The sequence below is a fragment of the Nelumbo lutea genome, chromosome 5 (genome assembly GCF_056320005.1).
Source record: "Nelumbo lutea isolate HS-2025 chromosome 5, American lotus-T2T, whole genome shotgun sequence".
NCBI lineage: Eukaryota > Viridiplantae > Streptophyta > Magnoliopsida > Proteales > Nelumbonaceae > Nelumbo > Nelumbo lutea.
In genome coordinates this window covers 39,328,181-39,341,047 of record NC_142688.1, presented here as the reverse complement: position 1 = coordinate 39,341,047, position 12,867 = coordinate 39,328,181, and the positions used below count along the sequence as shown (strand labels likewise).

General features: G+C 37.8%; 1 protein-coding gene across 6 annotated transcripts in view; it reads left to right on the top strand.

Annotated features, from left to right (window-relative positions):
- The first annotated feature begins 6,150 nt into the window (after nucleotides 1–6,150).
- The window catches only part of LOC148851851 (uncharacterized), a 61,181-nt gene continuing 54,464 nt past the window's right edge, over nucleotides 6,151–12,867 (top strand). The window contains exons 1-4 of one of the 6 annotated variants that reach the window (XM_088942399.1): nucleotides 6,151–6,378; nucleotides 6,481–6,555; nucleotides 7,307–9,569; nucleotides 9,661–9,877. In XM_088942399.1, the coding sequence (XP_088798525.1) occupies nucleotides 6,535–6,555; nucleotides 7,307–9,569; nucleotides 9,661–9,877 (2,501 nt within the window). In that variant the 5' untranslated portion in view covers nucleotides 6,151–6,378; nucleotides 6,481–6,534. Of the gene's footprint in view, nucleotides 6,379–6,464; nucleotides 6,556–6,652; nucleotides 9,570–9,660; nucleotides 9,878–12,867 lie in introns of those variants that run through there. The other 5 variants (XM_088942401.1, XM_088942402.1, XM_088942400.1 and 2 more) reach the window with 5 other exon arrangements.

The window sequence follows — 12,867 nt, the reverse complement described above, 5'->3', positions numbered from 1 at the left end:
CAACATAAGAAACATCCCATTCAACATTAGGGAAGGCTGCGACCCACTTCACTCTTTTGGATCTTACTCTTTTGCAAAAAGGAATCTGAATGTTCTGGCACATAAATTTGCGATTAATATATGTAGGATGTATTTGGTTGCATATAATTTTATTTGCATTAATACAAATGAAAAGAATGCAAATTATGATTTAATTTTCTTTTAGGTTTTACTTTATTTTACTTCATTTGTATTACAATCAAATAAAATAAGATAAATTTTGAAATAAAAAATAAAACACTTGTGCCGAAATCATTTATACTACCTGGTTTTACATCAGTGCAATTAAATCGGAATATCAAATACAAGTTCTAGTATAGACGTACAGCTATTTACTTGCACTATATATCAATGGACTTTGATTTTCTTGAGTAAAAAAATAATAATTATAAAAAGAAAAATTAACAAAGGCTGACATGAGGCCCATACCGGCCCACTTGAAATGAAAAAAAAAACAACAAAGAAAAAAAACACACCCAGGCCCCCAAAAGCACCAACTTGGTGGAGTCCCTGCAGACCAGCAATAAAAAACACAAATTTGCGACTCCAATGCAATGATAGGTTAGACTTAGTCATGCTCATTACTAAAGTGTCTTTGTCTCTCTAACCCCATTCAATTTTGCGAAGAATAATACATGCTCAAATTTACAACCTTGACTTCTATGCTTACAATTGGGTTAGGCTTGGGCTATGTTTGACAGTATTTGAAGAATAAGCGTTTATTCTAATACATGTTTATTTTAAATAAGGACAGTATAGATATTTTCAAAACAGTGCAGCATGTCAAAATAAATCAGAAATGAAATAAGCACTTGTTAAATAAATACAAAAAAAAAAAATCATATTCTTAATTTTTTCAAATAAGTGTTTATTCCCAAAGTACCAACCAGCTGATTGATAAGGTCTCCTATTGGTCGTAGGGGAGACTTGGGATGGAATCCTCCCTGCACTTGGGATGAGGGATAGGCTACTCCCAATTTCTTGAATAAGTGTTTATTCTCAAAGTGCTAATCAGTTGGTTGGTAAAGTCTTCTACTGATTGTAGGGAGACTTGAGATGGAATCTTGCCTGTACTTGGGTTGGGAGATGTACTATCCCTCTCATCCGTTGTATAGCCTTCCGAAGTTATTCAAAAAATAAATAAGTACTTATTCTCAAAATAAGTACTTAATTTTGGATTTATTTCAAAAACTCCAATAGATGTGGTTTCACTCGAAATAAGTTATTATTTGAATAACTAATTTTTTAAGCATTTCTAAATTTGAGCTTGGATCAGTTCAAACCCCCAAAAGGAGTGGCTTGGACCAGTCAAAATTAGTGTGAACGCGTGCCAAAAATCAGAATACCGGTGGCGATCGTGGTGGTTTTTGAGGCACGGCAATGAACCAAATGTCAGCTTCTCATCTGCTTACGCCAGTGATGGGAATGGATTTGTTGAGACCAAGTCCAATGGATTATGTATCAAATTCTCGCAGGTCAATGATTCATTCACTGACTTTGAAAACAAGTTTGTGCGGCTAGAATATGGATTTGGCCATATCCAATCCCACTTGTTCAGAGGGGCTGTTTCACTAGGGATGGAATTGAGATCTGCACATCACATAGCGTGTCTCATACTAATTTAAGGACAGGAGATGTTCTCGATGATATGCTGTGAGATCGGTTTGAAATGCACAATGTGAGGAGCAGATCTTAACTCCAAAGGATGATCATTTATGACCTGATCTGACCTGCTTGACTCGCAAATTTTTGGACCCACGTCAAGTAAATCTTGGGCCTGGACAGCTGGCCCAGAAAATGTCATATAGTCTAATAGAAATTGGATTTAGTGCTTACAAAATTGTATTCACACCTTTCTTAGAGTACTTTTCTCTACATCATGAGAAAATGTTCTCAATGCACAACTGAAAAGGGCTGTGAGAATGGAATGAACACAATTTTGTGAGGACTGAATCCACCCTCGTTGTAATGTGGATTTTTATCATATCTATTGATACCGCAGTTTGGAGATCAAACCCATCTTAACAAGCTAATTTGAACCTGAGGGGTGGTCAAACTCTTATAGGTCAACTCAAGTCTTTTGTATGTATGTGTGTTAGGTTACATAATAGGCATGACAGGGGATCAAGGATTCAAAGGGTAGGGACATAGCACTGTAGGGTGCACATGAGTTTTTCATACCTTACCATGGAGAGTTTTGAGTTAAACGGGTTTGATCGTGTATCCATACTCAGGGTCGAGTGACCATCTTAGCCATTGAGTCATTAGCACCCAATCTTTTTTTTTTTTTTTGGCATTTTAGTGATAAACCCGATTCCCTCATAGGGGCCATTTGAATAGCACATCACACACTAATACCCCCTCCCTAAAATCGGTGGTTGTGGGAATCGAATCTGTGACTCGGTTGGGAACAAACCAGTTAATGTACTAATAACTGAGCCACCCCTCAGTTTTAGCAAATTCAAGTCTGAAACAAACTATCAAAATGGATATTTACCTTAGGTCCCATGTAAGTCATAAAATCAAAATCTAAATATCATATACGGTTAATATATAATTACCAAGGGTCTATTTGGTTTGTAGTTGGGATCTTAATTGTAATGGTCTATTTTTATAGTTTAGTTCATTCTCTCGTATGGGGAATGCCATTCTATAAAAATGGGAATAGGATTCTGATTCCTTCCAATTAAATGATTGGACCATTCTAATTCTGATTTTAGACCCCTATTCCTGCAAATCAAACAGGTCCTAATAATAGACTTATTTATGCGCTGACTGGGACTGAACTTTTGCCAAATTTTGCCAAATTTTCCTAGACTGAAGATCAAGACCGAAAACAATATAAAATGAGCCTAGCCCAAAGCCCCACCCATGAACAGATCTAACACCCTATCTAAGAATAGGATGTTCTGATAAGCCACCACCTAAAGTTCATGTTGAATATTAGTTGCGGCTACAATTAATAGTGTAAATAACTATAATGATTAACCCCTACCTTTCCCTTCCTTTTCATATCTTCTCATTCAAACTAAATATAGCCTAAGTAAAATTTGTAATTTATCAATAATAGTTATAAGGACCAATTAACAGTTCAATTATTCATAAAACCTTTAATAATAAATATTATTGATTATGCATAATCAGTTCTTGTCATACCCATAATAAGGTCAAACGGGTCAGACGCCCCATGTGTATTTAAGGTGTGCATACACATACATACATACATATATATAGTGGGGCAAGGTGTCTATGGCTCATTGGGGTGCATAAATCTCAAGAAGGCACCGGAAATAAAATAAAAAAAAGCAAAATCGAACATCGGATTGCAAAGTTATGGCCTCTGAAAGTTTACATGCATTGGGTGTGCAAACCGCAACCCAATGACTAGGTCGAATGAGTCAACTACTAAATCGGCTGGGTCGAACGGTTTTTGACCATCTGACAGGTCTTGACTAAATCGGACCTGGAATCTTGGTTAAGTGACAATTTTGATAGTTCGACAGACCAGGTCAACAATGGGTTGGAAACCCTAACCAATATGATGGTCGCAATATTGCTCCCCACATGATTTATAGCTGCACATAGCTTGTTTGGTTCACAATCATAATCAAAATTGAAATCCTTTGGAATCATAATTGGAATGGTTCATTCCCATAGTCTATTTGGTTCAAAAGGAATGGGAATGGAAATGGGAGACAGGATGAATGGGATTTCGTTTTGGAGAGGGGGATGGCCATTTCCCTCAAATGGGGGAATGCCATTCTAGTAGGAATGAGAATGAGATTATGATTCTGCCCAACCAAACAATTAGAATAAAAATAGTCCATTTCGATTATAGACTCCTATTCCCACGAATTAGTCGTAGCTCGCATACTTTATGTTTTCATTCATGGGAAGATGTTCCTACGAATGCAAGTATTATGAGGCAGGTGAAATGACTATTGACTAGTTTTTGTGAGGAGGAAATTCAGATTTGCTCGTCCTTGAAAATTTAACAAATTCCTAGCCCAGCCCAAGTTCCCCGTAAATAGTAATTCATATATTCATGGCTATTTCTAATTTTCTAGATCATCATCATTTCTTGAAAAATTGGATTTTTTAAATATTTTTGGTAGTTAATATTCCTTATTTTTCATTACTTAATTGAAATGCTTATCTTATACTAGTAAACTATTTAAAAATGATTGAAATACGTCTAATATTAGTTACAATTATAATTATTAGAACAAAAATAATTATAATGCCATTCTCCTATTCATTATAATTGTTATCTATCTTATATATTTTTTCATATTTTATGAACAATTTGAAATAACATTAATTATTTATTATTTCTTTTTTTTCGTTCTCTCATAACCCAAAAGTGCATACCTATTGTAGGTGGGACAACAAACATGGTATAGAATTAAGCATACAAGTCAGGCAAGTTGGGTTGGATTGAAGGTCAACTCAATCCCAACCATAGAGGTGCAAATCTAGGGCTCGAGCCTGGCCCAACTCGAGATCAACTGAAGTTTATCGACTCAGGCCTAACCCAAGTTTAACCCAATACAAAACTGGTTGGATGGTGCATAATTTAGTTGGGTTTGAAAGAATTTATAAAATATATTTTTTTATATTGTTATTTTTTATTAGGGTTCATGGATAAGTATAGGATATGAATAATTGGAAATATGTACAAATTTCATTTACAAATGCATATATACATGTATGCATTATTAGAAAAAAAAGAAAGTTTTATATAAATACAATGCATGTACGCATGTATTTATTCAAATAGGTTTATGGTGGGTTGGGTTTGAGTCGCATTGGGTTTGGCTAAGGTTGGACTCAAGCTACTTGAGGCCTCAACCCAAACCCAAAGTTTAGGTTAGGCTCGAGTTATTATTATTATTTTGCCTAGGCTCAACCCATAGCCCAAAAAATACAAGAAAAACTCAACATGGGTTGGGTCAGATTGGGGTTAGGCCCACCCAAATTGCACTCCTATATAAAATAAAAGGTAAATTTATAAAACCCTTCCTAAAGTTTTTGGTTGTTGCTAAAACCTCCCTTGAAGTTTGTTTATTACAACCATATTGTTTGAACTTTCAGACACATGTAAAAGTAGGTCCCACTTGTTAGAAATCCTCTAATAAGAGGCACGAAAAATGTCCAAAATACCTATGCAAATACTATTGAAGCTTGTTTCTACGTAAAACAATATAGACTTTATAAACCAAAAAAAAAAAAGACAAAAGAATTCAAAGTTTCAACTTTACCTCTTGAGTAGTTGATATGAAGGAAAAAATTGTAAAACAAATCAATTACAGAAAAAGAGAGGAAGGGTTTGAGCTAGTGGTTCATATGTAGAAAAATTTTGGAAAATAAATATTCTTATCATATTTTAGACATTTTCATTCCTCTTAATAGAGGATTCTACCGAAGGGGACTTACTTGCAAGTTGCAACTATATCAAAAAATAAGTTTCAAAGTATCAATATATATCAGTTGATACGTATTGTGCCGATAACTTCCTGATATATCTATCTAGGCGTTATATCGGGTCAATCATTGATTCAGAGAGTAAATGGGCCTTAAACCAGCTCTTCTAAACCGGTTAAAAAAAAAAAAAGGTAAAACCTAAAAAAAGCATATTGGCATATCGATATTTTAAACCTTGAAACGAAGTTTAGGAGATTCCAATTATTAAACTTCAGAGGAGGTTTCGACAATCCCTGGTTCGGGATTCGATTCCAAGTTGCCCTTAGAACCCGCCAAATACCTTACAAACCGAGCCAGCATGTACTTACCAAAAAGTGCACACCTGCCACCACCGGATAAAACCCTTATTTACTGCAACCCCCTTGCTTCCTTTCACAACGTGTATGGGGTAACGATGTAGTACTTCGTGCTGGTAGGTTACTATCATAACGCGTTTCATTTATAGCGGTGGATAAAGTAAAAGCGACAACAAAGAATAAAAAGCAATTTGCTTTTCAAATCTAAGGGACGAACTTAATGCACTGTTGTGGTAAACTTATAACGGGGCCTACATCATCATGTGCTGATGCGACGGGACGACACATGGAAGGGGCTCCAACAGTGAGGCTTGGTCGTTCGTTGCAAGTTGAATAGAGTCCTGTTTTGGTCCGGAGAGACCTTCACACCCTCTTCGTCCCTCAAACCGTCAAATACAAGGTAGAGAGAGACTAGAGAGGTTTTTGTTGTCTACGAACACAAGCGACTCTCTCTCTCTCTGAAATAGAAACAGAGAACCAGAGGCTCTTTGATGATTAAAATAGGAAGTAAAAGGAATCGTCTATCCACGGATTCGTTTCCTCTATCTGCGTTTTTCAGGTACCTTGCTCCGTCGTTTCTATGGATTCTATGTTTTTCGTTTCCTTTTTTATCTGCATTCTTTGAAATCAGGTTTCTTATGTTAGGGCTTCGGTTTTGCAGAGGTAGAGGAGGTAGAGAGGGGTGATTTTAGGGTTCTGTAGGCTGGTTTGGTTCATGGGGGAAGCTTATACAGTGGTATGGTTCTCTGTTTCTTCTTTTTGTTTTTGTTTTGTTTTTTTTTGTTTTTTCCATTTATTTCAAGGATAAGCTGATAAAAAGGCAAATACGCTTCCTTTTTTTTTTTTTTTTTTTTTCTGGGGATGACTAGAGGACGCATTGTCTTGGTATGTGGTGTTGAGTGCCATATTGATTCGGTTCCATTTTTTTTTTTTGTTTTGTTTTAATAATTGAGAATGGTTTAGATTATATGGAATAGAAGATGGGTTCTTACGAACCTCAGATCCTGGTTGACGAACCTTTGTGCGGGTTGCCGCCAGGTTCTGGTTGCTTGCTACCGTTAGGAATAGAGGGGAAGGAATTTGGAGATTCTTTGGGTGACATTGGTAGTGTTAGTATGGGGTTGGTTGATCAATGTAGAAATTGTGAGGGGTATGACAATGTCGTATTTGATGAGCATTCTCGCCTGGAAATGGCGTGTCAGTTGGTTAGTTGTAATGGGAATGAAACAGGTTCATCTGTTATTGAAGGAAACTCATGTTCAGAAATAGCTTGCCCCATATCTAATTGTAATGGAGACACCATGAGTCCAGTGGATGGGATTTATGCTTCTTCTCCACAAACTTACAGTGTTAATATTGTGAATTTAAGTATTGACCAAGAAGCATCTATTATTAGAAAAGGTGGGTTAGAGGATGCGCACAAGGATTTTTCAGTATCAGAGAAAGCACCATGGGATGAACTAAATGTTGATGAGCTCTCTATGCAGATTGGTAAAGATTGTCAATCATCCAGCTTGGGGACTGAAAAATGTTTTGCAGGGGAAGAATCCAAATGTGATGATGCCCCAGGAAACATGGCAGAAAACGAAGAAATTTCATTGGCTTCATCATCCTGGACTGTTTTGTTAAATAAACACGCCCAACATGGGGAAGACAAGGACACAGTGGATGTCAATGGCTCTATAGACGAAGAGGTTACTGATGCACAGAAGGTTGTGGAGGACAACTGTGATGTTTTACCCAGGGCATTGGGTGGCCTGAACACTCATGTATCAGTGGTAGAAGTGAATACATGCAATTTGAAGGAGGGGTCACTTGACATGGTTTCTGATTGTCCTGTAAAACATTTAGCTTCTCTGCATTCATGTAAACCAGCCATAGATAATGTTTCTTCTCAAGGCTTGACATTGCCAGATCTTCAGGGAAGTGATGCTATTAACAGAGCTCTAACATGTAGTAGTGTAACAGATTGTACTAAGCATGTGGACAATGGAGGAGAGCAGAATAATAAACCTGATTCTATTGTTTCTAGTCCCCAAAAGGGGGACGCACTTAGCAGTTCTCTAGCACATTTTAGCATGACTGGTTATAATGTCCATGAAGATAATGCTAGACCTGATTCTGTTTCTGTATCCAACTGTTCTGATACTAAGGGCCCGGTTCTTCGGAGGAGCACCCGTGTAAGCAAACTGAATAAGATTTATGAGACAAGAAAGGCTGCACAACAATGCAGGAATACAGTCAATGGCATATCCCGTTCATGTGGAACCATAGGGATTTTCTTGAAGATAGCAAGAGGGAAAAGAAGCTGTCCCTGTAAACCAGCACGTTCTTCTGTTTGGGGTGCATTGGGAAATATTATACAAGTTTTCAAGCAGAATGATTTGACTTTGAAGCATGATTTTGATTTAATTCAACTTCCAAATCATGGTTCACAAAAAACAAGAGGTTGGCAAAGGAGTAAGAGGCAGAAGAAGGCTAGGGCAGGTAGAAATTCATGTGTTTCCAGAGGAAAATGCCGTACTTCAACTAGCCATGTTCATTTAAAGGTTAAAATGGGGGAAGAGGTTGGCCAAAGAAATCTACAGGCTATGCTACCCGAGATGGTAGTTCCTCCAGCATCAGTTCAAATTATTGTCTCTGAATGTCTGCCAGATTTTGACCCAAGAGTTGATCTAGATGGATCCAAAGCTGCTAATATGGTCCAAATGGAACATAAACTGAGGCAAAATGTGCCTAGTCTTAGACAGTTCCAATGTCCCAGTGAAAGCCTGGAAAAGTCAATTGGTCCTGTTGATATTTGTGTACTGGATGCTCACTTTGCAGATAAGGATCTGGAGAGCACTGTAACACAAGATATATCTGTTGGGAATAATGTTGGCACTGGTCATGGGGTTTCTTCTCAAATGGTGGGTGAAACAATTAAGAATGGGTACTTGGATGTGGGGACATCTCCTGATTCAGAAGTGACCGACCGGATTCATGATGCCCATGTTAGCTCAGGAGTTCAAGAAGACGTACATGCTGTAGTTTCAACTTCTTCCCAAGATGTTGCCGTCCCAACAGATGTTACCGTTTCCAATATTCTTGTCATAAACACAAAAAGAGGCAAAAAAAATATAAAGATTAAAGGAGACTTACATTCACAATCAGGATATTGTGCAGAGGAAGGGACATTGCTTGGCCGAGCAAAAAAGAACAAGAACAGAAAACCATTAAAACGTCAACCCAGGCAGACAATGGGACAGAACCTTGACTCTGGTGGGATCTCTGCCTTGGAAACTGGAGAAAATGCTTCCAGTAACAGTTCAAGCATTGGGGAGTGTGCTACAGAATCATTGCTTTTGGTGGGAGGGGTTGAACCAGGGATTTACCAAGAAACTTTCTCAGTGGAAACTGGTATAGAGATTTGTCCATCTTCAGGGCAAGATGTTGGTAATAAACCATCTGAATCATTGACTTCTGAGGGATCTCTATCTGCTGCTAAAACTAAAGGGCGTAAGCTTTCTAAAATGTTCAAGCCCAATGTTGGAGCGAGCAAAAGTAGGTCACATGTCCCTGCTTCATCAAGGCGTAGGAAAGTAAATAATCATGAACAGAAAGGTGCACCCAAATGTAGCAAGCGCAAGGCAAAGGAAAATGGTTCTTTGGTTGACAAAAGTGAAATTCAGCGACAATCTGGTACAGTCATGGACCTTTCTTCAGCAACGAGAAAAGATTCAGCATGTAGTGGAGCAGCTGACTTAAGCAGTTAGTTCTTTTCTGGCACAACTATTTAATCTAATGCCTGTTTTAGTGCGTTTCTATTGTGAAAGAAACCAAGGGTTGTCTGATTTTGCAGAAATTAATGAAGGAAATGACAGAAGTGATTTAGGAAGAATCAAAATAGACAACTATATGGCACCAGAGGACATATCTAGTTCTTCCATGGTGTCCATTGGGCTCGAGGAGCAGAAAGTACCACCACGGAGTGCATGGGTGCGATGTGATGATTGCTACAAATGGCGGTGTATACCAGCTGCACTTGCAGATGAAATAGAACAAACAAATTGTAGATGGTAAATATTATATTCTTGTAAATTGCCTAACATGTGTGATGGATCACTAATTAGACAATCCTAACTTACATGACTATATTGTTAGCGCTATAATTATTATTTATTGTTGTCATCAGCATATATAAGGTTAACATATTATTATTTCCAATAAAAAATATATTGTTGTTCTTGTTGTTGTTACTACTACTGAAGTTGTCAATTTTCTTGCTTGGATATAAGATGCAGCCATTTTCTGTATCTTCTGATTATGGTTATTGTTGTTGTTGTTAATATTTTTTGAGGAGCTGATATAATTGGTGTATAATCTACTATATTCAAGTAAGGCCCATGCACAACGAGTTTTATAATATGGGAAACTTGTAGAGCCAATGAAAAATGGTACAGTTTGCATGTTAAGCATAGAAGGATCTCTATTCCAAAAAAAGGAGTCCTTGAACTCCTTTGAGGGTTCAATACAGCATTTAGCAATGTCTATGTTGTTAAACCCTAACAAATAGGAAAATAATATAAGAAATTAGCATATAAACACAAAATGAATATTTTAGTTTAATAATGCTATTTTGTAATTATAATCTAAAAAAAATCAAGAATAAAAGTATTTTCTAACACAATGTACAAAACTGCTTGGCAATTAGGCAAGGCAAGCCTCCAAGGACGCCTTGTCGCCTAGGTACCTCCTTGACAACTATGCTTGAAAGGTAAGGAAGTGCTGCTGCAAGAATTAGAAGCAATTGAATGGTTTAAGGACTTTATGACTGAAGTAAGTCTTAAAGGTAAGGAAGTAAACTGTCAGGAGTATGGTTCTGATGAAAGTAGGAGGTATTTGGTTGAGTGCAAGAAGAATGCCAAGAGGTCCTATGTTGCATTACATTAACTTTTTGTTAGGGGAAGGAAGCAGCTTGTCTGCTTCCCAGAAGGAGGAATGGGCCAAGGCTGGAGTGAAGTTCTTGAGGTGCTAAAGGAGTTCCTGCTCTGTAGGGTAAAAACAGAAACGGAAAAATCAACAGGGCAGGAAAAGAATGCTCAGAGTAGCAGCAAAGATCCATTGCAGGAGGAGGAGCAAGAGCTTGTGTTTGCAGTGAAAAACAATGGATACTGCAAGTTGGTAGGCTATTCAAGGAGGAAAGAATGGGAGAGCAAATACATAATCCAAGCAGGTTAGCGATTGGAGGGAGGTAGCAGACCTGCTGATACTGAAGCTGAAGCTAAGAGGATTGCTCATTGTTACCCCCTTTGGTAGTTGCAAAGCATTACTCTATTTTGGTGATAATAAAGTAGACATCTCAGCCGTTAGTGTTCACTCGGATCTTGGAATTTTTACAGTCTCCAAATGGAGCCCGTTATCCAATACTAAAGATTTTCCAGTGAATTGTCACACAAAAGGAAGGATGAGGTAGTGGAATTAGTGGAGCAATTGATAGGTAGATTCTCTGTATCCATCAATTAGGAAGGTGGAGGATGGTTTCATCTGGGTCTTAACCAATGTTTATGGCCCGAATTACTATAAGGAAAGGAATGAATTCTAGGAGGTTGTATGCAATTCAAGGGTTGTGGGATGGCCCTTGGTGCCTAGGAGGGGAATTCAATGTGATAAGGTTTTCCGAGGAAACTAGTAACCAACACCAGTCTATTACGACTAGCTTGGGGAAGTTCAATGGATTTATAGAGATAAAGGAAATCCGATTCCTTCAAGCTAGCTTTACCTGGTCTAATCTTCAAGAAAATCCTCTGTGTTCGAAACTGGACAAATTTCTTTCAACCTACTAGCCTAGGAGAATCACTGTGGAGATTTGGTTTCTAGGGCTTTGCCTAGGGTCACATCCAATCACTGTCCTATTAAAATAGGATTGGGGTTGTTTTCTAATTGCTAGTGGACCTAGACCCTTTAGGTTTGGAAAATGTGACTTGGTCATCCGGATTTTGTGAGTAAAGTGAAGGTTTGGTGGAATAAAGAATGGGGGGGGGGGGTAAAATGGAAGGGGGTAAGATTTCATAAGAAACTATAGAGGCTAAGGTCCCAAAATAAAGGTATAGAACAAGGAGCATTTGGGAGAATTGAGGGGCAAAAAATGAGGTTGATAGCTTGGATTGAGGAGATGGATAAGAGGGAACCCCAAAGAATTATTAATGTGGATGATAGATAACTGAGGAGGCAGTTGAAGAAGGATCTAGAAGATGTTTTATTTTGAAAGGAGATTTGTTGGAGGTATAGATAAAGGCATAAATGGATTAAGGAGGGTTGGGAATACATGATTTTTCCACGAGTTGGCAAATGGAAGAAGAAAACAACATTGTGACCAATATAGAAGTAGAAGGGGAGGTTGTTAATACTTAGGATGGAATAGCTAGAAAGTTCGTGGAACAATTTAAGTCCATCTTTAGAAGGCCTTTGAATGAGAGATTAGTGGTGGAAGGGGTGGACTGCCCAAGGCTGGATGGTTCTATTTCTAAGGTTAACTGGTTGGAAAGGGACTTTGAAGAAGAGGAGATTAAATGGGCAGTCTTTTCAATGGACAAATACAAGGCTCAAAGATTGGATGGCTTTACAATGGCCTTCTATCAAGATTGTTGGGAAGTGCTAAAAGATGATCTATGTGATGTCTTTAAAGAATTTGTAGATCACATAGTAAAGCCTGGTATAGATGCTACTTTCTAGGCTGATTAACTTGGTGACGAGTATTTACAAAATATTGGCAAAGGTTATTTCTTTGAGGATTAAGGAAGTTCTCCCCTCCATCATTAGCTAAACCCAAAGGGCTTTCATATAGGGGAGACAAAGTACTGATTAGATTTTGATTGCCAATGAGTGTGTGGAGGAAATGAGGAGGTCAAGACAAAAAGGATTTGTGTGTAAATTGTATTTGGAAAAGGCCTATGACCTGGTAGATTGTCACTTTTTATTAGAGGTAATGAGAAACTACGGTTTTGGGGACAAGTGGTGCAGTTGGGTGTTTGATTGTATTAGTTCTTGTCATTACGTTATATTGGTT